Source organism: Erinaceus europaeus, chromosome 1 (genome assembly GCF_950295315.1).
Source record: "Erinaceus europaeus chromosome 1, mEriEur2.1, whole genome shotgun sequence".
NCBI classification, from domain to species: domain Eukaryota; kingdom Metazoa; phylum Chordata; class Mammalia; order Eulipotyphla; family Erinaceidae; genus Erinaceus; species Erinaceus europaeus.
In genome coordinates, this window is record NC_080162.1 from 88,992,874 (window position 1) to 89,016,194 (window position 23,321).

The 23,321-nt window shown below is 47.6% G+C and overlaps 2 protein-coding genes across 4 annotated transcripts in view; one reads left to right on the forward strand and one right to left on the reverse strand.

The window, feature by feature from the left end:
- PKIG (cAMP-dependent protein kinase inhibitor gamma) overlaps positions 1-2,912 on the forward strand; it is a 118,265-nt gene extending 115,353 nt beyond the window's left edge. For all 3 annotated transcript variants that reach the window (XM_060190567.1, XM_060190562.1, XM_060190555.1), the window contains one exon: positions 2,151-2,912. In XM_060190567.1, coding sequence (XP_060046550.1) covers positions 2,151-2,230 — 80 coding nt within the window. In that variant the 3' untranslated portion in view covers positions 2,231-2,912. The remainder of the gene's footprint in view (positions 1-2,150) is intronic.
- Positions 2,913-3,830: 918 nt separating this feature from the next.
- ADA (adenosine deaminase) overlaps positions 3,831-23,321 on the reverse strand; it is a 36,895-nt gene continuing 17,404 nt past the window's right edge. Inside the window, exons 3-12 of the mRNA XM_016191600.2 lie at positions 21,156-21,278; positions 14,668-14,811; positions 13,899-14,014; positions 11,798-11,925; positions 11,030-11,101; positions 10,838-10,939; positions 10,544-10,608; positions 8,921-9,053; positions 8,182-8,281; positions 3,831-4,138 (exon numbers count right to left, since the gene is read on the reverse strand). Of these exons, the coding sequence (XP_016047086.1) occupies positions 4,125-4,138; positions 8,182-8,281; positions 8,921-9,053; positions 10,544-10,608; positions 10,838-10,939; positions 11,030-11,101; positions 11,798-11,925; positions 13,899-14,014; positions 14,668-14,811; positions 21,156-21,278 (997 nt within the window). The 3' untranslated portion in view covers positions 3,831-4,124. The remainder of the gene's footprint in view (positions 4,139-8,181; positions 8,282-8,920; positions 9,054-10,543; positions 10,609-10,837; positions 10,940-11,029; positions 11,102-11,797; positions 11,926-13,898; positions 14,015-14,667; positions 14,812-21,155; positions 21,279-23,321) is intronic.

Consider the following 23,321-nt stretch of genomic DNA (forward strand, 5'->3'; position numbering starts at 1 on the left):
TTGTGACCTACAATGTGCCCCCAGGGTGGTTTTCTGGCAAAGAAAGGACTTTCCTTCCCCCCATACTCTGGGAACTGGAGTGCACAGAGGAAGCACTAGGCCATGCCCAGGGCCCCCCTGACCACACGAGTCGCCGTCCTCACTGGGCAGATCAGGAGGCAGCAGCTCATGAAACCCCACAGCAAGGTAACTGCAGAGCAGAGATTACCAGGGGAGTGAAGGAGAATGTTCTGACAGGATGGGAGATGCAGGGCCAAACAGGGTGTCCCAAGCTAGAAACTCACCCAAGGTCTAGTTTGTCAGACTTCTGGAAGGCCAGAAGGACTCTCTGGGATTAAACTCTTTCTATCAGCACCATCCCAGGATAGGAAATGTCCCATGAGACAATGTGGCAGGGGAGCGACACTTGCCCTTTATAGGTGAGAGGGTACTTCTATCTTCAGCTTCATTTTTGCCTGCACCACTAACATCCACTTCCTAGGGCCATTGTAGGGGCAGAATGCTGTGTCCTGATGGACTTTCATAAGCCAAGGGCAACTGGCAGTATAGATCTGCCTTCTCCCACCATTGATGTGACTAATCAGTTTACTGCTCCGAGTCTGTATTCAGCAGCATGGCATGAAGACCCCAGTGTCACCTGCAGGCTGCTGTGTGATTGCAAGGAAAGTGCCTACCAGTCCACACCCAGGAGCTGCTCACCAAGTAATGGTTCACGGTCTTGTGAAGGACTTAACCTCAAAATGCAGACCAGGGCCAGATAGGGAGTGGGTCAGAGAGGGCATAGAAATAGCTGATAGGTCTGTGAAAAACAGCGCTCACCACCAGGCATCAGGGAAATGACAAGAGACCACAGTGAGATACGGCTTCACCCCTATGAGAATGGCTTGTATTAAGCTTAGCAAGTGCTGGAGGGGCTGTGGAGGGACAGGGACTCACATATACTGTTGGTGGGAATGTAAATCAGTGCAGGCACCAATGCCCTTCCTCACAAAGTTAAAAGGTAGAACTACCTTATCACTCAGGGTCTATCTGAAGAATGCAAAAACATTGACAGTGAATGTTACTCTCTCCTCCCATATTTATTGTGCATTATTTACAACAGCTATAATATGGAAGCAGCCCAAGTGCTCATCCACAGATGACTGGATAGAAATGCAGTACATATATTCAGTTAGCTCCTATTCAGTTGTTTTAAAAAGACAAAAGCCTGCAATTCATAGCAAAACAGAAATATGTTAGAAGGAAAAAGACAACTTGATTGGATGAAATCACTTATGTAGGCAATACGATATAGAATTGATGGACAAAACCAAGTGTAAAAAGAAAAAAAAGATAAACCCGTCCACACTAACAATAGCACTCAGCTTACCTGACAGAGAGGCAGGGAGGAAATGAAGGCAGAGAGATGGGGTTGGTCTGAGGCAGGGACAGTGCAAGGGGACAGCCAGGGGCTCCTGGGCTGGCCCTAATGCAGTGATACCTTGCCTCCCAAGATGGCCTCTTCTGACTGATAAGCACCACTACCACTCAGCAAGGAACATTTATATATATATATATATATATATATATATTTTTTTTTTTAATTTATTTTCCCTTTTGTTGCCCTTGTTTTGTATTGTTGTTGATGCTGTCATTGTTGAATAGGACAGAGAGAAATGGAGAGAGGAGGGGAAGACAGAGAGAGGAAGAGAAAGACACCTGCAGACCTGCTTCACTGCCTGTGAAGCGACTCCCCTGCAGCTGGGGGCTCGAACCGGGATCCTTACGCCGGTCCTTGCGCTTTGCGCTTAACCCACTGCGCTACCGCCCAACTCCCCAAGCAACATTATATTTTGGGCCTCCACATTCCCTTCTCCCTCCAGAGAACCTGCACACATCCTGAACCTCAACAGCACTTTGCCTGGTGCTCTCAGCAGACACCCACCATCGTATCATGTGGATTTGCATCACACTGCAACACCACATGCCTTTTCTTTGTGAAAAGTCAGTCCAGACCAAGCTAAACTTCTGTTTGACCACCTTGCCCCACATCCAGCTCCTGGCTTGCTCTCCAGGGCTAAGTTACTCTTGCCACTTCTGGGCCCTTCAGGACTCCCTTCTGTATTTACATTTGTGTGCCTGACCTTTTTTTGTCTCTCCTTCCTCTCCAGAGGGACAGGCTGAGACGGGCACCCCTAACAAGGAAGCTGGCAGCCAGCCCGAGACCAGTGACGGGACCACCTCATCTTGAGCCTGACCTTGCCCAAGGAGGCTGGAAGAGACACCTGCTGTCCCCATCTGGACAGGGAGCCCTGGCATCAGCTCGGCAACCTCTTCTCTGAGCCCCATGTCCCAGGCGAGCCAGGCCAGACTGAAAGGCACCCCCAGAGGCCTCCATGGCCCCTGCCCTGGGAAGGCCCTCCACCCCCATCCACAGGCTCTCTGCACCCACCACGTCCTCGCTGTGCCTGAGCACACACTCACGCCACTGTAAGCACAGGATGTGATTTATTCTGCGGGCACTGGGGTGTAGGGGCTGGGCTCTGTCCATCTGGGTGAGCTGCCCACCCAAGAACACTCCTACCACAGGGGCCTGGGCTAGATCTGCCCCCTCTTCAGCTCCAACCTTCTGGGTCAAGACCTTTCTAGTCTGTTCTTTTTTAAAAAAACAAAACACTTTTAAACTTTTTAAAATTAACCAAATTTTTTTTCAGCAGAGAGGAAGGAAACTGATTATCAGTTCATTTCCCCCCCCCCCCCCTTGGAATCCACTATAAGCTAAATGGACCATCTATGCAGCTCTGAGGTTCCCTCCTGGAGCTTCACATCCAGTTTTAGGGAAGGATTTTGTGCTCAAAACTCTTGTTAACTCTGTCCTTTCTACCAAGATAAATGACATCTAGGACCTGAGAAATAAATGCTGATGATTTGTGTGACTGGCTTAAGGTGATGATTCCGCCTTTAGATAGCAAAGACAAGCCTTGCTTCCCCATCGCTATAGTTTAAGCTCCTTCGTGGCCCAGTGTCCCGGGAATGCAGAATCCAGAATCTAGTGGCCAGTAGCTCACAGAGGCCAGGACACTAGGCCTGGTGCCTGAGCCATCTTCCATTTCACCTCCTCTCTCACAGCATCCAGAACCCAAGAGGAAGGCTTTTGGGGGCTGGGCAGTGGCACATCTAGTTTAGTGCCTGTACTACTACCATGCACAGGGACCTGGGTTTGAGTCCCCAGCACCCACCTGCAGGGGGGAGAAGCTTCACAAGTGGTGAAGCAGGTCTGCAGGTGTCTGTCTTTCTCCCTTTCTATCTTCCTCTCCTCTCAATTTTTCTATCCTATCCAATAAAAATGGTGGGGAGGGGGCAGCAAAAAATGACCACTATGAGCAGTGGATTGGAATGGCTAGCACCAACCCCCAGCAATAACTCTGGTGGCAATTAAAATATACATATTACTACTACTACTATTATTGTTTTTCACCAGAGCACTGCTTAGTTCTGGCTTATGGTGGTGCAGGGGATTGAACCTGAAACTTAAGAGCCTCAAGCATTAAGAGTCTCTTTGCATAACCATTATGCTATCTACCCCCCCCCCAAAAAAAAAAAAACTACTAAAAAAAAAAAAGAGGAAGGCTTTTGCCTGAAAACATAGAGTAGGAGGGAGCTGCAGACAGCATCGAGAGCAGCCTTTGGGGGCAAGAAGAGGGCTCCACTAGCCCCCAGCATCAACTCTGGTTTCCCATTCACAGCCCCTCACAGCAAGCTTGTGGGGCCCTGCCACTGAGTGGCTGTTTGAGACCAGGAGCCCCAGAACAAACAGCCCCTGTCAAGACCACAGCACCACACACACCATCTGCTGCTCCACACCAATCATTGGCTTCTTTATTGAACACTAGATTTTCAGCCCAAGTCTTAATAGGAGGAAGGTTTCAGATTCCACAGAGCCCTGGCTTGGATGTGTAATCAAGTGGAGAGAGATATGGCTGTGCTGAGGTATATATGTGTATAGAAGCAGGCACACCGGCTTCTGGAACATCAACAGCTGATTGTGGAAATCATCTTCTAGGAAGGAGAAAGGAACTAATCACAATGTCACACTATCCCTTACAAAGTTGTTGATTCCATCCAGCAGGGTGGCTGTGGCATCTTCATGAATGATGCCCTGCTTGGCAGATCAGAGAAGCAGAATGATTAGGTGGTTGGTTATAAAAATAAATAAATAAACTCAGCCTATGGTCTATGCATCAAAAAGTTTGAGACAATCCCTTTTCCCCCTCATATTAATTAGTTATTTGTGAGACTGTAAGTTAATAGTGTATATTAACACCATTCCCACCACCAAAGGTCTGTGTCTTTCCACACTCCCCCTCCACCCCAGTGAAGCTGAATATCCACCCTCACCTTCCACCCAGAGATTTTCACTTTGGTGCCCTATTGCAAACTCAGTCAGATTCTGCTATGAGTTTCCCTTTCTGTTCGTTCTCAACTTCTGTTTATGAGTGGGATCACCCCATACTCCTTGTCTTTGTCTTTCTGACTTAGCTCACTTAACATAATTCCTTCTAGCTCCATTCAAGATGGGTCAGAGAAGATAGGTTCATTGTTCTTAATAGCTACATAGTATTCTATTGTGTATATATACCACAGCTTTCTCAGCCATTCATCTGTTGTTGGGCACTTGGTTTGCTTCCATATTTTAACTATTATGAATTGTGCTGCTATGAATATGGGTGTACACATATCTTTTTGGTTGGGTATTATGGAGTCCTTAGGATATATCCCTAGGAGAGAAATTAAGGGGGCTGTGTTCCTTCAATCTAAGCAATTAAGACTTCAAATTGGTAATTAGATTGAATTTTAACAGTGGGCTCAAGTTGTTAATACATTTCTAATAATGACTTGTTCTTTGAAATATTAAATCTCCTAAAAGCTTAGACCAGGGAGAACAGAAGTAACTCATGGTGTTACTTTATAAGATACAGCTATATATCAATAGCATAAAAGAATATAAATTATGGTAAGGTCTTGTATGATACAGAAAATCCTAACAATGGGATTTTCAAAGTTAACCCATTTGCCAAATAATTTGGTTATAGCAATAACTATCTATTTCCTTCTTAAATCCTAAGACAGCAGGAACCTTCCCCTTACTCTATAAAGCCCATACATCTCCCAGTCCTGGAACCTCTAGGGTGGAGCTCACTTCCCTGCATGCTTCTCTCAAGTCATACCAACTGATACTGAATCTGCTGATCCCAGCCTAATCAATGCAACCAGTACCAACTCAGCATGCTTCACTTCGGACTGCGTCCAGTGACTTTAGGTGTGGAATGTCAACCCTTCAGTTTCATTACTCTGGTGAAATCTTTCCTAGCTCATAAGACTCCTTAATTCCAGTTTGGGTGGTGCACTTCTTAAGAAAGCCTCAAAACCTATATATATAGACCAGGGCCCATGAGATAGGGCATATGTACATGTATCCATAAGTTAGGGGAAAATATATACCTTAAAGCAAAAGTGAACAATAATTTGCAGTGAGTAAATAAATTAAGCAAACAAATAGAAAGACCTAAAAAGACACATTAAAGTACCTAATGAAACAGTTTCTGCTTAGACCTAGATACCCTCCTCACCTACTTCCTATTACATGTCCTTCAGTCCCTCCAAAGCTAACCTTGTCAGACAAAGTAAGGACTACAAATGCTGAATAAGGGAAAGAGACTGGCATGCTTTAATGATGACTCTTTAGCCACTACCAGGCCACCCCATCATCTGGGGCCCTAGTCAGGGAATCCTGGGATTCCCACACAGACATGATGGACCTAGACCTCTTAACAGATCCCTCTCACCACTGTCACTGGTCATCTCCATCAGGAACAACATAATGGACCCCTTTGTGGGTCCCTATAGGACCTTGCCCTCAATGTGGATTAGCAAGGGTAGGGAATGTTCATTTTCAGAGGGGAGGTTGGACAACATACTCTACTTATCACCTGAGGATAATGGGTCCTGAAATTAGTGCAGCCTGGAATGTTCCTAGCTGTGACCACAGAATGTGAGCTCAGACCTTACAGGAATGCAGAGGTTACATAGGTTCCTGTGCTGAATATGGGTCCCAGGTCAAATCGATGGGGTTTACAGTCAACAATATTGATATACTTTCCCCATATTTGGGAGCTACTCTCTTCCCTGATCCAGCTTTCTAGTCCTTTTTCCAACTATGACACCATCTCCTCATCAATACCTTGGGTCCACATGCATATTAGATGTCAGGCTCAGGCAAAAAAAACTAGTAAAGTCATGGGCCCCTTGGAATATACCTAAAATAGACCTACTAGCTTTTTCCAAAACAGAGATTCCAAATCTTCATCTGCAATATTCTTGCCTTTAGGTTCATGATTAGTCAACAATTTGTTCTGCTTTATATCTCAACTCTTTTCAGCCACCAGATTCCAGATGATACCATGATGCCAACCTGACTTCCCTGGGCAGATGACACCACCATATGTCTTGGAGCCCCACCTCCCCAGATCCCTGCCCCACTAGGGAAAGAGAGACAGGCTGGGAGTATGGATTGACCTGCCAAGCCCATGGAAGCAACTACAGAAGCCAGGCCTTCCACCTTCTGTACCCCACAATGATCCTGGGTCCACACTCCCAGAGAGATAAAGAATAGGGAAGCTGTCAAGGGAAGGGATTGGATATGGAGCTCTGGGGGGTGGGCATAGTATGGAAATGTACCCCTCTTATCCTATAGTCTTGTCAATATTTCCATTTATAAATACAAATTATTTAAAAAATAAACAATTTTTTAAAATGGGAAAAATAAATAAAATCCTAGAACATTTAAACCAGAGAGGAATTTTTTTTTTTTTTTTGCCTCCAGGGTTATTGCTGGGCTCGGTGCCTGCACCATGAATCCACCGCTCCTGGAGGCCATTTCCCCCCTTTTGTTGCCCTTGTTGTTGTAGCCTTGTTATGGTTATTATTGTTGTTGTTGATGTCGTTCGTTGTTGGATAGGACAGAGAGAAATGGAGAGAGGAGAGGAAGACAGAGAGGGGGAGAGAAAGACACCTGCAGACCTGCTTCACCACCTGTGAAGCAACTCCCATGCAGGTGGGGAGCCATGGGCTCGAACCGGGGTCCTTACACTGGTCCTTGTGCTTTGCACCACATGTGCTTAACCCGCTGAGCTACCGCCTGACCCCCGGGAATTCAGTTTTCAAAGTATGTTTTAAGTATTCATTTACTTAGGATAGAGACAGATAAATTGAGAGGGAAGGAGAAGATAGATGGATAGACAGACCTTTAGCACTGCTTCACCTGCAGGTGGGGACTGGGGGCTTGAATCCCTGTGCATTTTAACCAGGTGTGCCACCACCTGGCCCCAAGGAATTAGTTTCTACAGATGGAAACACACAGCTAGCAGAGAAAACCTTGCCAACGTCACACAGGAATATAAGCTAGGACCTGGACCTGACTCTTTGTTTCTTCCTTTTTTTTTTTTTTTTAAACTAGAGCACTGTTCAGCTGAGGCACAGTGGTGCCTGGGATTAAATATGAATCCTAGGAGCCAAGGCTTTTGTATAATCATTATGTTATCTCCCAGCCCATTTTTTAAAGATTTATTTTATTATTTATTAAACAGAGAGGGAGAGGAGAGAAAGTACTAGACCATGACTCTAGCAAAATGATACTGGATATAGAACGAAGAGCTTCATGCTTGAGAGTCTTAACTGTGCCACACCTCCCAGGCTGTTTCTGCTTTTGCTGTTGTACACCAGGAAGATGCCCTTGTTGACTTTTGGAAACATGCTTTAGAAAGTTTCTCCTTAGACTAACTTTAAGACAGCAGCATACAGAAATCTGGTGAGAAGCTACCAGCAGCCAGGCCCCACAGAGTTAGCACACCTTTGGTGCAACTCAAGCAGGCAGGAAGGGATCTTGTTAGAAGCCCTACAAAGGGTTGGGGAGACAGCATAATGGTTATGCAAAAGACTTTCCTGCCTGAAAGTTCCGAGTTCAATCCCAGCACCACCATACGCCAGGGCTGAGTATTGCTTTGGTGTCTCTTTCTCTAACTCTGTACTTCTCTTTCATTATAATAATATGTATATGAAAATAAATTCATATATATATTTCCACAGAAAGCCAGACTGGAGCCAGAGAAGGTTAATGCCACAAAAGCGAAGACAGGAACATACCTGCGGAGGGAGGTGATATCCCATAGGCTTTGTAGAGCATATTAACAAGCTCCCTCTTCTCATCTTCTGGGAGGAAACTGGACTGTGCTGCATTGATGTTCTGGAAGGGTCAGCATAGCAGACAACATGAGCCAGAGAACATGGATGGGAAGCCTTGTCAATTAGCCAATACTCCCTCCTCCTCAGTTGAACACGGGCAATTTACCAAGCTCAAAATGGGGAGGACTTGCCCAAGGTCACGTGGCAATTATCAGGGCAGTGGCCACAAGCTTTTATGTTCTCAAAGTCACTGCATGATCTGGAGATAGGAGAGGGAAGTGTGTGTCTCCAGCCTCTAAGACAGGGTGCAAAGTGCAGGGCTAGAGAGAACCTTCCACAGGGACAAGCTTGGGATATTATCACCCCTCAAATCAAGGGCTCAGCCTGGGTGGTATGAATGATATAATCTACATGTGCAAAAATTCCACAGCTGAGCACCTTTCTGCAAAGATGGCTGACAGCTTTTATTGGGTTCTTTGATGGTGCTCAACCCAAGCAAAGGCTGCAAAGCTGGGTGCTAGGTCAGTCTGCCAGTTACGAGTCTTCTCTACAGAAGACTTCTGAGTCAAGGCTTGACCTGACTTGTTTTGGCCAACCCTCCTCCTCCTCCTCTCCAAAGGTTCCAGGCCATGAACAGGATCTGCAGGCCTCACACATTCCAGGGCCAAAGGACAAGGTGGATGGAGCTCCCACCGCTCACCAGTCTCATAAACTCCTGTTCAGTGAAGTTCATGTTAAAATCTTTAAGCATCTTGTAGTCAGTATTCAGGGTGGACTTAAAGATGAGAGGGTCATCTGTGTTGATGGAATAGTTGGCCTTGTCATTTTTGAACCTGGATATGGAGAAGGGGAAGAGGAGAGGCTCCTTTAGACTTCTGCAAACAGCTTTTTACACATTGACTTTCACCTTCCTTAGAGCTTCAAGGGTATCTTTAGACACACCTGGAAGACCTTCTCTCTTGCTTAGAAGAAACAGAACTTGGGTGACATACTTCAACCCAGGTTACCAACAACTCAAAACTCCAGCTAATCTAACCAGGCTTGCACCATCACCAACCAGAGCCAGGATGACTGGGGCTTGGAGAGGCCACAAAAGCAGCACCCCTCCAGGTCCACCCTCTCTCCTTCCCAGCCTCCATTCTGGGAACTTTGGCAACACTCTACCCCAGTCCTTCGCAAGTCCTCTGGGATCTGGCTCTTCACATATCATGGAAACTATTCCGGCTCCATCTTTAACCACTATCTTGCTAAATCCAACACCACATTCCTAAGCTGTTAATTTATTTGAGTTATATACCACAATTTCATACTGTTGGTTATTCTTGGAATTCTTTTGACTTTTGGGCTTCTATATTTTTTACTTTTTGTCCACCTGTCTCTTCTGCTTGATTCTTAAATGCCAGTGTCCATCCTCCTATCTGAGTTTTTGTGCTATTAACCTGCTCGGGGTAGAACCAGGGTTATATCCCTGTGTACTCAATCTGCCTCCTAGAATCTCCACATGGCTGTACCCCAGGTACTATGTACTGCACATTCCTAAAGCAGGCCTCAGGACAGTGCTCCCCCCCCCTTTTAATTTTTCAATAGTGATGGAACATTGTTTTACTGTTAAACTATAAGATTTCAGGGGTATAATTTCACACCCATGTATGGCATGTGGAAGTCACTGCACACTCCAGCAAAAGCAAAGCCCCCCACTCTTGTGACCAGAACTTTAGAACCCAAGCTCCTTTCCATCTCCAGATTGGCAGGCAGACCAGTACTGAACTGGCCATAGTCACCATGATTTATCCTATGCCAGGGAAAGGTAGCTTTGCCTTTTTGATGCCAACCTTAAGCTCAGTCCCAGAAAAACTTAGAAAATGCCCAAAAGTTCTTAAGTTAGATAGTGGGGTAGGAACTGGGTGGGGTGGGAGAGACCGTTTTGGAGAAAACCTCAAGGTGGTGCGGGGGATGCCCACAGGTACTAGGAACACAGCCGCACGAACAGGAAGGACTCTGCCTGATGTCTAGGAGGCAGGATCTAGAATGTGGAAGGGTCCCTTGGACGTGCTGTTACAGCTGAATATGCTGTAGAGCCCCCCCCCCCCACACTCCAGCTATAATAGAAGCTGGGTGACATCTTGATCAATTTATAGCACAGCTGAGCTGAGGATTCCTCATTTGCAAAATAAGGCCAACAACACATCTGTTTCCCAAGGATCTGAAGCAATTTGGCACCTAAGAGACACACCAATGGCTTGGTGCCCAGGACTGTATTCCCTACTCCCATCCTCGGCCATCTCTGTACAGGACTGAGTGGGCTGCAGGGAACCCGCCTCACCGGATCACTGCATGCTCCGTGTCTGGCTTCCAGGCACTGGTGAGATAGCTGGACCAGGGGCAGACCTGGAAGACAGGTGTGTGGCTGGTATGGGCAGCCCCAGGCCCCACTGACCACTCTCATGTGTTTAGCGCCTAGAGCCACCCACTCAGGCACCGTTCTTGCTATGGTCACAATGGCCTGGCTGCTGAAGCCCATGAACTTGGTCCTATCTTCCCCACTGGGTAGCTTTATTGTCTCTGCCTCCCTCTCCCCTCCCCCACCCCCAATCCTCCTTTTCTGGGGCTCCCTTGCCTCAAAGTGCATGTTTCTCTCTAGCAGCCTTTTGTAAAGGGCCTCATCCTCCAAGGTATGGTAGCCGTGTCCCAGCCTCTCCGTCTTGAGGTTGTCCACAGCCTGCAGAGAAACAGAGGGGAGCCCGGTATGGAGCAGGGGAAGCAAGGGGAGGGCCCCTCATTTCAGCCCCCACCAGCCCAGCCTGCTCACCTCTTTCACTACCTGTGCAGTGCCCACCTCCCCGGCATGGACGGTGCGGTGAATGCCATTCCTCATAGCCTCCTGAAAGGGCAAAGAGCCGGGTCACAGGGCCCTGGCAGGCCAGGCCTTCACTACGCTCAGGTAAACAGTGGGGGCCCAGCTCTGAACCGGGGCAGTGAGATTCCAGAGCCTCTGTGCTTCAATCTTTCCACAGGAAGTGCATCTTGAGCTTGGAGACCTTTACTATTATTTTTTAAATTATCTTTATTTTATTTATTGGATAGGAAACAGCCAGAAATCAAGAGGAAATGGGGTGAGAGAGAGGGAGAGAGGCAGAAAGACACCTGCAGCCCTGCTTTACCACTCACAAAGCTTTCCCCCTGCAGGTGGGGACCAGGGGCTCGAACCTGGGTCCTTGCACATTGCGATATGTGCGCTCAACCAGGTGCGCCACCACCTGGCCCTGCTTGGAGACCTTTAGACCAACTCTGCCATCAGCAGATGAAATAGGCCCAGAGAAGAGCATCTTACTCAAGACACTCAGCAAATCAAAGGCAGAAACAGGTCCAAATATGGGACTCCCTATGCCAAGTAGGGGTGTGTCTGTACACCAGATCCCCCATTTCTAAAGCCCTAGATCCAACCAAGACAACCTCGGTCCCAGGAGGCCCCCACCCCTTGCACTCCCTAGCCCTTGTGGTATCTCCCTGCCATGAGTGGAGACTTCCTCCTTCACCCAGTGCTCCCTCCTCCCACCCACCTTCCACAGAGCCCAACCTCATAGGCCTCCACATGTTTTGGGAAGAGGCTGCTTCCTGGGATGGTCTCATCTCCAGCCAGGTCTATGGCCACGACATTTTGTTGCCGGTACTTCTTACACAGCTCCACCACCTCAGGGGACCACTCTGTGGGGGATGTATCCACCGGGTTGTGTGAGCAGCACAAAGATGAAAGACCCCTCCCAGGCCTTGCCCACTATGGCTCTCTCCTCTCTCCACCGGAGGTCACCTTTCTGACCACTTAGCCACATGGCCCTTGGCAAACTGGCCCCCCCACCTCAGTTTCTTCCCCTCAGAGGAGGCAGTACAAGGTCATGTCAAGGCTTTGCCACTGCCATGTGTGTTAAGCAGCAAGGGCAGGAAGGACCTAGGACCCCACAGCCACACACAGACCATCCTCAATCCCCCCCCCCAAGACCACCTCCAAGGTGTGTTTAGCCTCACAGAGTCAGTGAGGGGATGGAGGTCAACACAATTTCGTATTTAAATAGAAAATCTATTGTAGGGCCTGGGGAGATAGCATAATGGTTACGCAAAAAGACTTTCATGTCAGAGACTACAAAGACCCAGGTTTAATCTCCCATACTACCAGAACTGAACGGTGCTCTAGTAAAAATTAATTTAATTCTATATACTGTGGAAGGCTGAGTGATAATTCAGCCAGTAGAGTGCACACTTTACCATGCCTTGAGGACCCAGGTTTGAGCCCCCGGCACCACATGAGAATATTATGCACTTATGCACTGTACTGAGGGAAGTAAGTTAACAGTGGAGAAGCAGTGTTGGTATCTCTCTCTTCTATTTCTCTCCGTCTTTGTCTGTCTGAAAAAAAATTAAAAGGGGGGGCTAGGGAGATAGTATAACAGTTACGTAAAAAAGACTTTTATGCCCAAGGCTAAGGTTCTACATTCATCTCCTGGAACCACCATATGCCAGAGCTGAGCAGTGCTCTGGTAAAAATAGTAAATATAAAATAAAATAATAAAACAGTAATAAAAAATTAAACACAAATCTAAAAGAAAAATTTTAAAGGGGGGAGGGACATCCACTGGGAGCAGTGAAATTCTGGGGATATAAGGCCCTAGTAAGACAAAAATTAAGAAATGAAATACATGTGAACACTTTGCTTTACGATCACTAATTTTTTGTTTGTTTTTTGGGGTATTTGGGGAGTGGGAAGGGGATAAAGTAGCCCATAGGTCCCTGGCATCTGTTCAAAGCAATCTGAAGAATGCAATTCTCTTTTATACAGAATGTCTTGATCTCAAAAATAAGCTTAATGAACTCGAAAAATAATCTAGAATAAAACTCACACTGCCGTTACTAACTCTATACTAACTCTCAACATACAATGTACTCCAAAAAAGTTAGCATAAAGTATTGTACAAAGGATGACTGAGCACAGACTCTGGAAACAATAGCTTGGCTTTCAATTGGATTTTGTGCCCTCCTGATTAACCAGCAGGAGGCTTCATAGCTCTCGGCCTCTTGTCCTCTTCACCAAGTGGGAATAACCAGTGGTATAGCCCTACCTCACAGACAGCTGCAAGAATCAGAGAAAATAAACACACAGCGCTCCACACAGGTAGGTGCTATAGAGCTGCTAATGCTTTGCCTTGAGTCTCACTATCCCTAGAGCACAGCAACAAAGTCTGGTCTATCACCTTCACGGCAATGTGCATTTAAGGTCCAGAGAGGCTTGCCCACAGCCACGCAGTGTGGCTCTGCACTTTGGAGACTAGATCAGCATCAGCAACAAGTGAGGCCCTCCTACAAGACCCGGAAATCAGACCTCATCCTAGGTTCAGTAGCCTAGACAGGACCTGGCCCTCAAGGTCTCAAGGAAGGACTAGGCTTTTGAGCCTTTCTATTGTTTAAACTCCTTTGCCTTCTGAGCTTTGTCAGTTACCTGACTGCCAAGACCTGGTCTCCCTCGGGAGAGAGGCCTCTACTGCCAGGAAATTCTGGGCCTGACCAAAGCAGCTCCAGAAGGCCTGCGAAGCCCTGAGCTCCTGCTGATGAGTTTGCAGAGATGTCAGGGGGTGGAGGTGGGGGCTAGTGTCAGATGGCAGCCAGGGCCGGGCTGAAGCCATACTCACCGGGCTGGTGGCGCATGCAGCACAGGATGGACCGCACCTTAACCTTGAAGTCTCGCTCCCCCTCCTGCAGGCCCTGGCTCACTAGGGATACCACCTCATCTGGGGTGAGGTCCCCTCTGTGTGGGGAGAAAGTACAATGGGTCTGAGATGAAGGAAGACCTAAAGGATGGCCCTGGGACAAGGACAGGGGCTAGAGGTCCTGGGGGAGAGGAGGAAGAGGCATCTTCCAGAAGAGTCTCCCAAAGACACAGACCCTAAGCCCTAGCAAGCACAAGCCTTTCCAGCCACCTGGACACAATTCACTCCAGCAGGATGGGGATGTCCCAGCTCAGGGGGGAAAGAGTGTCAGACACCTCTGGGCCTCTTCTCACTTGTCTGAACACACAAGCATCATAGCTAGAAGGGGCTTGGCATTTGTGGGAGAGCACTGGAGACCCCTGGGGGGTGGAGGGGAGGGAGTTCAGGCTGTGGGCAGGAATGGGTCTAACTCACGTCAGTGTTGAGTTCAGAGCAGGGCCTTGGGAGGTCACTGGCTAAGCAGTTAATGTTCCTGAACTGCAGGCTTATGTCCAGAGAGAGGGAAGGCAGGACAGCCAAATGCCTTCACACAGAGTGCCAGCCCTGGTGAGGGATGGCAGCCAAATCTCTAGTGGTCAAGTTAGGCCAATCTTTCTGAGACCAGGGGCCAGACTAGGGAGGGGGCAAAAACAGTCAGTCTGGAGCTCCTGACAGTCTAGCCCTCAGCCCTGCAGGTTGTCCAGCTACTCACTCTTTCTGGTTCCAGGGAATGGGCTTCACTTTCGAGTTGGCCAGCAGGTGTGGGCTGTAGCGCACCTCCACATAGACCACGCCCTCCTTGGCCTTCATCTCAACAAACTCGTAAGCCATCCTTTTGATGGCTTCCCGGCAGCCTCTGGAAATGCAAGGGAGAAGTTGGAAATTACTTTCCTACATTTTTTTTTTTTTGACTTCCCTACATTCTTAGGTCTGCCAGGAGCAATTAGGCTATGTCCCAGTCTGGCAGATTAAACCCACTTCTTGCCCCAAATAAATCGGCCTCTAGGCTTTTTGGCTAGGTCCCCACACAGAGTGGACCTCACCCCAGATGAGGTGGTGTCCTTAGTGAGCCAGGGCCTGCAGGAGGAGGAGCGAGACTTCAAGGTTAAGGTGCGGTCCATCCTGTGCTGCATGCGCCACTGGCCCAATGAGTATGGTTTCAGCCCAGCCCTGGCTGCCATCTGACGCTAGCCCCCACCTCCACCCCCTGGCATCTCTGCAAAAATTTTTGGCTATTTGCTGAAGAATATTCTAGAAACACAGCAAGTCCTATCAACTCAGCTTCCAGAACTTTGCCATTTCTTGTCCCTATCTTCTCTGGTTCTACCCCCCCCCCCCCCTTTTTTTTAACTGGCCTCCCTTTCTTCATGTTTGTTGCCCTTCTACTTCTGTTCTTGGCACAACAGCTGAGAAATCTTTTAAAAATATAAATCAGGGGACTGGGCGGTAGCGCAGCGGGTTAAGCGCACATGGCATAAAGAGCAAGGACTGGTGCAAGGATCCTGGTTCGAGCCCCCGGCTCCCCACCTGCAAGGAGGTTACTTCACAAGTGGTGAAGCAGGTCTGCAGGTGTCTATCTTTCTCTCTCCCTCTCTGCCTTCCCCTTCTCTCTCCATTTCTCTCTGTCCTATCCAACAACAAACAACAACAATAACAACTACAACAAGAGCAACAAAATGGGAAAAAAAATGGCCTCCAGGAGCAGTGGATTTATAGTGCAGGCACCGAGCCCCAGTGATAACTGGAGTATATATATATCCAGGCATTCTGCCTCTTGGTCTGTGAACTCTGTTTCATCCCATATTGAGTAAAACTCTGTTGTCTGACCCAAAAAGTTGCCTAAGCCTATCCTGCCAGTCTCCTGGCAGTGCCTTCTTATCAGTCATGAGATCACCAGAATCTTCTTTCTATTGAGGAACTGTCAAACTGGGTCCTGAAATAGGCCTTTGTGTTTGCAGCTCCCTGGTCTGCATGCTCTGTGCTTCCTTCCCCCACTCCTCCATCTACATCCCAGCTCCAACCTCACCTCCTCAAAGAGGTCCTCCCAGACCACTTTCAAGTCCCACCCTCCATGCCCTCAATCCTCCATCCTTGGCCCCGGGTGCTTTAGTTTTCTTTTTTTTACTATTATTATCTTTATTTATTTATTGGGTAGAGACAGCCAGAAATCAAGAAGTAAGGGGAAGATAGAGAGGGAGAGAGACAGAGAGACACCTGCAGCCCTGCTTCACCACTCGCAAAGCTTTCACCCTGCAGGTGGGGACTGGGAGCTTGAACCTGGGTCCTTGCACACTATAACATGTGTGCTCAACCAGGTGTGCCACCTCCCAGCCCCAAGCTTTAGTTTTCTAAGTGGTCCTATCACCATTGATATTCCATGCCACGTGGCTTCCTTTCTTTGAAGATGTTTTGCCCCTGTATAGTGGGTTGTCAAAATAAATCATGACATATTTTTCTATGCAAAAACACATCATGACTTTTCCCAATAGAATAGGCTCTTCACAAGGCATGACCCACCCACCCCCAATCAGTTGAAGGGCATGACCCTTCAACTGAGGACAAAGCCTAGAATACTTGCCTCTCAAATACTTGTTGTGGGAGTCGGGTGGTAGTACAGTGGGTTAAGCACACATGGCACAAAATACAAGGACCGGAGTAAGGATACTGGTTCGAGCCCCCAGCTCCCTAACTGCAGGGCAGTTGCTTCACAAGCGGTGAGGCAGGTCTGCAGGTGTCTTTCTCTCCCTGTCTCTGTCTTCCCCTCCTCTCTCCATTTCTCTCTGTCTTATCCAACAACAACAACATCAATAACAACAATAACTACAATAATAAAAAACAACCAGGGCAAAAAAAAGGGAATAAATAAATATTTTTAAAAAGTTAAAAAAAATTGTTGCATGATGGATATAGGCCAACAAAGAAGAGAAATAAGAATAAAAAGGACACACCAAGACAACACAAGCAAAACACACCATTGGGATTACACCAAGCTACGGTATCACCCATGTGTGAGGCCTTAGGTTCATTTCCTGGTACTGACAAGACAGTGACACAGGTTATCATGCTCAAGGGTCCAGGTTCAAATCCCCACTCTGAAGGGCCAGCCAGTGGCGCAGCTGGTTGAGTGCACACATTACAGTACACAAGGACCCAGGTTTAAGCCCCCGGTCCCCAGCTGCAGGGGAAAAGCTTCACAAGTGGTGAGGTAGGGTAGGGCGGCAGGTGTCTCTCTTTCCCTCTCTATCTCCCTTCCCTTCCTTCTCAATTTCTCTGTCTCTATCCAATAATTAAAAAATCCCCAGTTCCCACTTACAGGGGGAGGGGAGCAGTGTTGTAGGTGTCATCCATTCTCTCTCCCTCACTATCGCCCTTCCCCTCTCAACTGTTCTCTGTCTCTATCAAAGAGAGAAAAGAAAATGACCCCTAGGAGCAGAGGGTTTGTTGTTCAGACACTGAGCCCTAGTATATATTATAATATATATAATATTTTAAATAGTGCTACCATATGACCCAGCAATCTATTTCCAAGTATTTTATTCAAAGGAAAGGAGATGCGTATCTTGCAGAAATATTTGTATTCCCATGTTCATCAAGGCATTATTCACAGTAGGTTCACAAGCCATGGAAATAACCCAAGCATCATTCAGTGGATGAATGGAGAAATAAAATGTGTCTCATATGCACACAAACGTATGCACATGAACAATTCAACCCTTAAGAGGAAAATTTTGCTACTTGTGACAACATAGATGAACCCAAAAGAAATAATGTCATGTGACATAGTCCAGACATAATTATTGCATGAACTTATTCCTATGTGGAATCTAAAATAGTCAAACTCAGGAAGACAGATCCAAGGACGATAGTGGTTGCCAGAAGCGGAACATGCTCAGCAAAGGGTACTGAATTCCCAGTAATACAAGAAGAATACTTTCTGGAAATCAAATGTACAACATGACTTTAGCTAACAATGCTGTATTGTGTGCTTGAAGGTTGCTAAGAGGGTAGATCTTAAGAATTTCTGTGACCTCCCCACAACAGGAAACCATGTGAGGTGGTATTCACATTTATTTATTTATGTATTTATTTATTTTACCATAACACTACTCAGCTCTAGCCTATGGTAATGCTGGGAATTGAACCTGGGACTTTGGAAGCATGAGAGTCTCTTTGCATAATAACATTATGCTATTTCCCCCACCTATATTCTGTAATATACATGTCAAAACATCAAGTTTTAGACTGTAAATATATACAGCTTCTGTTTATCAATTAGGCCTTGATAAAGCTGGAAAGAGAGATAGATGGTTGCAAAGGAGCTTATAGCATAGTGGTTATGAAAAAGGACTTTCATGCCTGAGGAACCAGTGATCTCAGGTTCAATACCCAGCACGACCACAAACCAAAATAGAGCAGTGCTCTGGTTAAAAACAAACAAACAAAAAAATAAATAAATAAAGGGGGCTGGGGAGACAGCATAATGGTTCTGCAAAAACACTTTCATGACTGAGATGCTAAGAACCCAGGTTCAATTCCCTATACCACCATAAGCCAGAGCTAAGCAATACTCTGTTCTGTTTATCTCATTAAAATACATAAACTAAGAGACAGAGGGAGAGAGGGAGAGAGAGGGAGAGAGAGAGAGAGGGAGAGAGAGGGAGAGAGAGAGAGAGGGAGAGAGAGAGAGAGACCAATCCAATCCAAAGGAGGGCTCTGGTGGGAGGCATCTGGGGCTCAGAGTTGAACCTTGGTTCCCACATGCAACTTCTGTGTGACTCCTAGTTATCCTCCCTGACACTGATACCAAAGGGTTATTGTGAGCATAAATGGCTTAGACCTCACAGAACTCACCTAAGCCAGCACTTGGAGCAGAGCAGACAGATGCTCAGTCTTGGCTCAAGAAACAAGGCACAATTAGCCTGGCAGGGCAACTGTGTTGGTCACATGACACTGAGGCATAGAGTTCTTTAGAAGGCCACCCAAATTGTTGAGAAGGGGACTGAGCAACTGGTAGCTCTCAACAGCAGGGTCATTGGAAGAACCTGTGCCTTGAAGGATGGGGTTGGGGAGGGTGAGCTGCCTCTTCTGGGGGAAGCCCTGGAGACAGGGGCAGGCCTGGATCCTGGCCCTCAGGTCCACTGCCCTCCCAGGGAAAAGGGACCATGGGACCCATACACTCATGACTGACAGCCCTGTGGCTTGCACTGCCCTAGGCATGAAGTATGTAACAAACCAGGCAGACAAAAATCCCTGCCCTTTTAGAGCCTATATTCTTTTTTAAAAATATATTTATTTATTTATTTATTCTCTTTTGTTGCCCTTGTTTTACTGTTGTTATTGCTAATGTTGTCATTATTGCTAGGACAGAGAGAAATGGAGAGAGGAAGGGAAGACAGAGAGGGGGAGAGAAAAATAAGACACCTGCAACCTGCTTCACCGCCTGTGAAGCGACTCCCCTGCAGGTGAGGAGCTGGGGACCGGGATCCTTAAGCTAGTCCCTGTGCTTCACACCATGTGCGCTTAACCCGCTGTGCTACCGCCCAACTCCCTAGAGCCTATATTCTATCAAGAGGTGCAGGCATGTTAGTAAGTAGACAATAGGCCAGATGGTAGAAAGTTCTATGGATATGAATCAAGCACAGTGGCACAGGGGAACTGTGGTTTCCAATGGTCCAGTTAGGAAAGGCCTCACTGAAAGAGGGACACCTGAGCAGAGCTGTGAAGGTAAGGAAGTGAGCCACAGAGCATCTAAAGGGACAGTGTGCCCAGGAGGGAATAGCGTGCCAGGCAGGGGGCCCTGAGGTGAAGGGTGTGTTTGTGTTCAAGAAGCTGTAGGAAACGTTCAGGCTAGAGAGTGGGAAGCAAATGGGTGAGGGGCTGGGGTGGTGTTCTGGTGAGGGTCTGAGGAGGACAGTGGGTGGGGAGCCTCAGGGTCTCAAGGGCCACAGCCCCAAAAGGCTGGGCAGCTTGGCAGAACCCATGTCTGTTAGTTTGTCCAGTTTGAACCTAAGGGAGCTGGGCCTTGTATCCCTGGCATGGGGGGTGGTAGCATGGGAAAGGCAGCTGTACCTGGAGAAATGTTCTGGTGCAAATGCCTGGGGCGATGCAGGCACTTCCCAGGAGGTGGGGTGTGGGTCCCAGTGCATCTGCTTAGTAGGAGCAGGGAGGGACAGAGTAGTCTGTGACTTCCATGCCAAGCTCAAAAGCTTCCATCAAGAAGCCAGCAGGCTCCATATACATCTTTCCCCAGGACTCCTCAAGCCAGCATGCCCCCTGATCAGACCAATGACCTCCATCTGCTCTATACCCTTTCTTCACTGCTTCTACAAGTCAGGTGTTTCGGACCCCCAAACATTTCTTCAGGGCTAGTCTTCTGGGTGTGATCACATTATCTCCACCCTGAGGTCCATTTGTACTTCTTCCAGGAAGTCTTTCCTGACTGCTCCAACCTCTTCCCTCCCCTCCCTTTTCTTGAGCTCTGGCAGCACTGACTGCAGAACTGACTCCTAAGACCTGATTCTCGTCTGCCTTGGGGAAATGCCTCATACAGAGAAGCAAGAACCCAGGCTTCACTTGTTAGAGTATGTGGTGTGTGCCCACCTAGCAGAACTCTTAACTACAAAAAAAAAAAAAAAAAAAAGCATGGTTCTTCTAGTTTTACATGCACCCTTCTAGAGCTAAGAAATACCTCGACATTAAAAAAATAAGAAGAAAGAAAATATATTCTGGTTTTAAAACATAGAAGGAATGAAATCTATGCTGAGGTTAGGAAATGAAATGAATGAAATATGCAGGTGCCAGAGGCTGGGTGTCAGCTAAGGGAGCAATTCTGTTCACAGTCAGAGAGCCTTGCTGAGCAGAGAGCCCTGTTCTTTCCACTCTGGCTCAGGGGTGGGGAAGGGATCAGCTCTTAACATCCCTTTATCTACACGAGGGACTTGCCCAATGTCAGTAATTTCCTGGAATTCTAAAATGATCAGCTGTTTCTTCATCCCCACATGACTGTTGTTGAAGTTAAAGCAATTCCTGATTTGGAACGGCCCACTTTCCAGAAGGCTAATCAAGACCCAAAGATAAGGACGGAGTCACATGAGTATACAGGAGCATGAAAGAAGGGGCCGGGGCTGCACAGGCTGAGGTGTGGGCCTGGTTCCAGCAGCCTTTGGGGCCCCGGCCAGGGATGAGGTCTAGGAGACTCACGCGATCACGGGCATGTAGTAATCGAACTTGGCCAGGAAGCCTGGGAGGCTGAGCGGCTTGTCCATGCCGATGATGGCCTGCAGCCCCTCAACTGTGTCAGCAGGGAGGTGGATCCCTCGTTTCCTGGGAACAAAACAATCAGAGTAAATTAAACAGTGGGGGAGATAGCATAATGGTTACACAAAAAGACTTTCGTGCCTGAGGCACCAAAACTCCCAGGTTCAGTCCCCAGCACCTCCATAAACCAGAACTGAGCAGTGCTCTGATAAAAAAAAAATAACATAAAATTAAAAAATTGGGGAGGAGGGTCCAGTGGTAGTATAGCTGGTTGAACAAATATGTTACTATGTATAAAAATCTTGATTCAAGGCCCTGCTTCCCACCTGCCACGGGAAGTTCATGAGTGGTGAAGCAGGTCTTCAGGTGTCTCTCTTGCTCTCTCTCCCTTTCTAGCTCCCTCTCCCCTCTCAATTTCCTCCTGTCCTATCAAAATAAAAGGGGGGGGGGGAATGACTGCCAGGAGTGGTGGATTTGTCATGCAATAACCCTTGTGGAATAATTAAAAAAAAAAAAACCCCACAGTGAATGAAGACTGTCTCAGGAAGGATGCACCCGAGTCCTCTTCCACCCCCCAGGAAGATGCCTGGGAATCACAATCACTGTATCCAGCTCCTCTCCACCCCAGGACAGAATCCTTCCAGCACTGCCTGTCCACAGTCAAGGGGAAACCACCTGGGTGTCTTCTTGTTCATACAGACACAAATAGCCCTGGTGGACAGGAGTCTGGAGACAGGAGTGTGTCAGGCAGGGCAGCCCACTACTTCCTCTGCAGTGCCAGGAGTGGGTGGAGGCAGCTGGTATGATGCTAGAGGTGAGGGAGTAATTGCAGCTCCTCAATGGCCAGGGCAAGGCTGTGGTTGGGGCTGGGCAATCTCCCTCAGGCACATCACAGACCCTACCTGGTGTGCTGAGAAAGCTGGCCGCCCACCTCCCGGTCCCCTTCCTCACCAGAGTCAGTCTGCTAACACTCAGTAAGGAGTTGCTGAGAACAGCTTCTGGATGGATGAGGGACTCTTCTCCCTTAGCACCTCTGCCTCCCACAGCAGGGGACCAAGCTCAGTGGCTGTCTCAGGTCATCCCAGCTTTGCCCCAACCCGGGGGGCACCCTTGGCCTCTGTTGTTTCATTTATTTTTTAAAGATTTGAGAGAGGGATGGAGGGAGAGAGAGAAAGAGAGAGAGAGAGAAAGAAAGGGAGATATCAGAGCATAACCTTGGCACATGCAAAGCCAGGGATCAAGCTTGCAATCCAATGTTCCTAATAAGTCCATCATTCTAGCCACTGTGCCATATCCCAGGTGACTATTATTCTACTTTTAAAATAAAATGGGAGGGGAGGGTCAATAAAATAGCTCAGTTGGATAGTGCATTGCTTTGCCATGTATGTGACCCAGATTTGAGACCCCCAGGCCCTACCACATGGGAAAACTGAAGTACTGGGGGAAGCTTTAGTGATATGGTATCTCTTGCTCTGTTTCTTTCTTTTTTTTTTAATTTAATTTTTATTTAAGGAAGGATAAATTAACAAAACCATAGAGTAGGAGGGGTACAACTCCACACAATTCCCACCACCCAATCTCCATATCTCATCCCCTCCCCTGATAGCTTTCTCATTCTCTATCCCTCTGGGAGTATGGACCCAGGGTCACTGTGGGTTGCAGAAGGTGGAAGGTCTGGCTTCTGTATTTGCTTCCCCACTGAACATGGACGTTGACTGGTCGGTCCATACTCCCAGTCTGCCTCTCTCTTTCCCTCAGTAACTACAGACCCACAGTAACTAAGGCACCTCTTAGGGTCAAGGTTGGTTCTTCAGGATTTTAATGGGAGGCAGGATTGATTCTGAGGCTGGAACTCAGGACCTCACAGCTTCAGTTCCTGCACTCTAAGCTGCTAGCTCTTGTTCTTAAACAGTCCCCACTCTCTCTGGGAAGCCACAGCTATGCCCTCAAGCACTGCTGGGAACTCTGCCTGCCTCCTATCTCCATGGAGCCCCACACAGACAGCCTGGTACAGGAGAATGAGCTAAGACTTTGGAACTCAAGATTCAACCCCCTTCTGCTTATGACTTATCACCCTAGGCAAGAACTGTCCCTTCTGATGACCTCCTT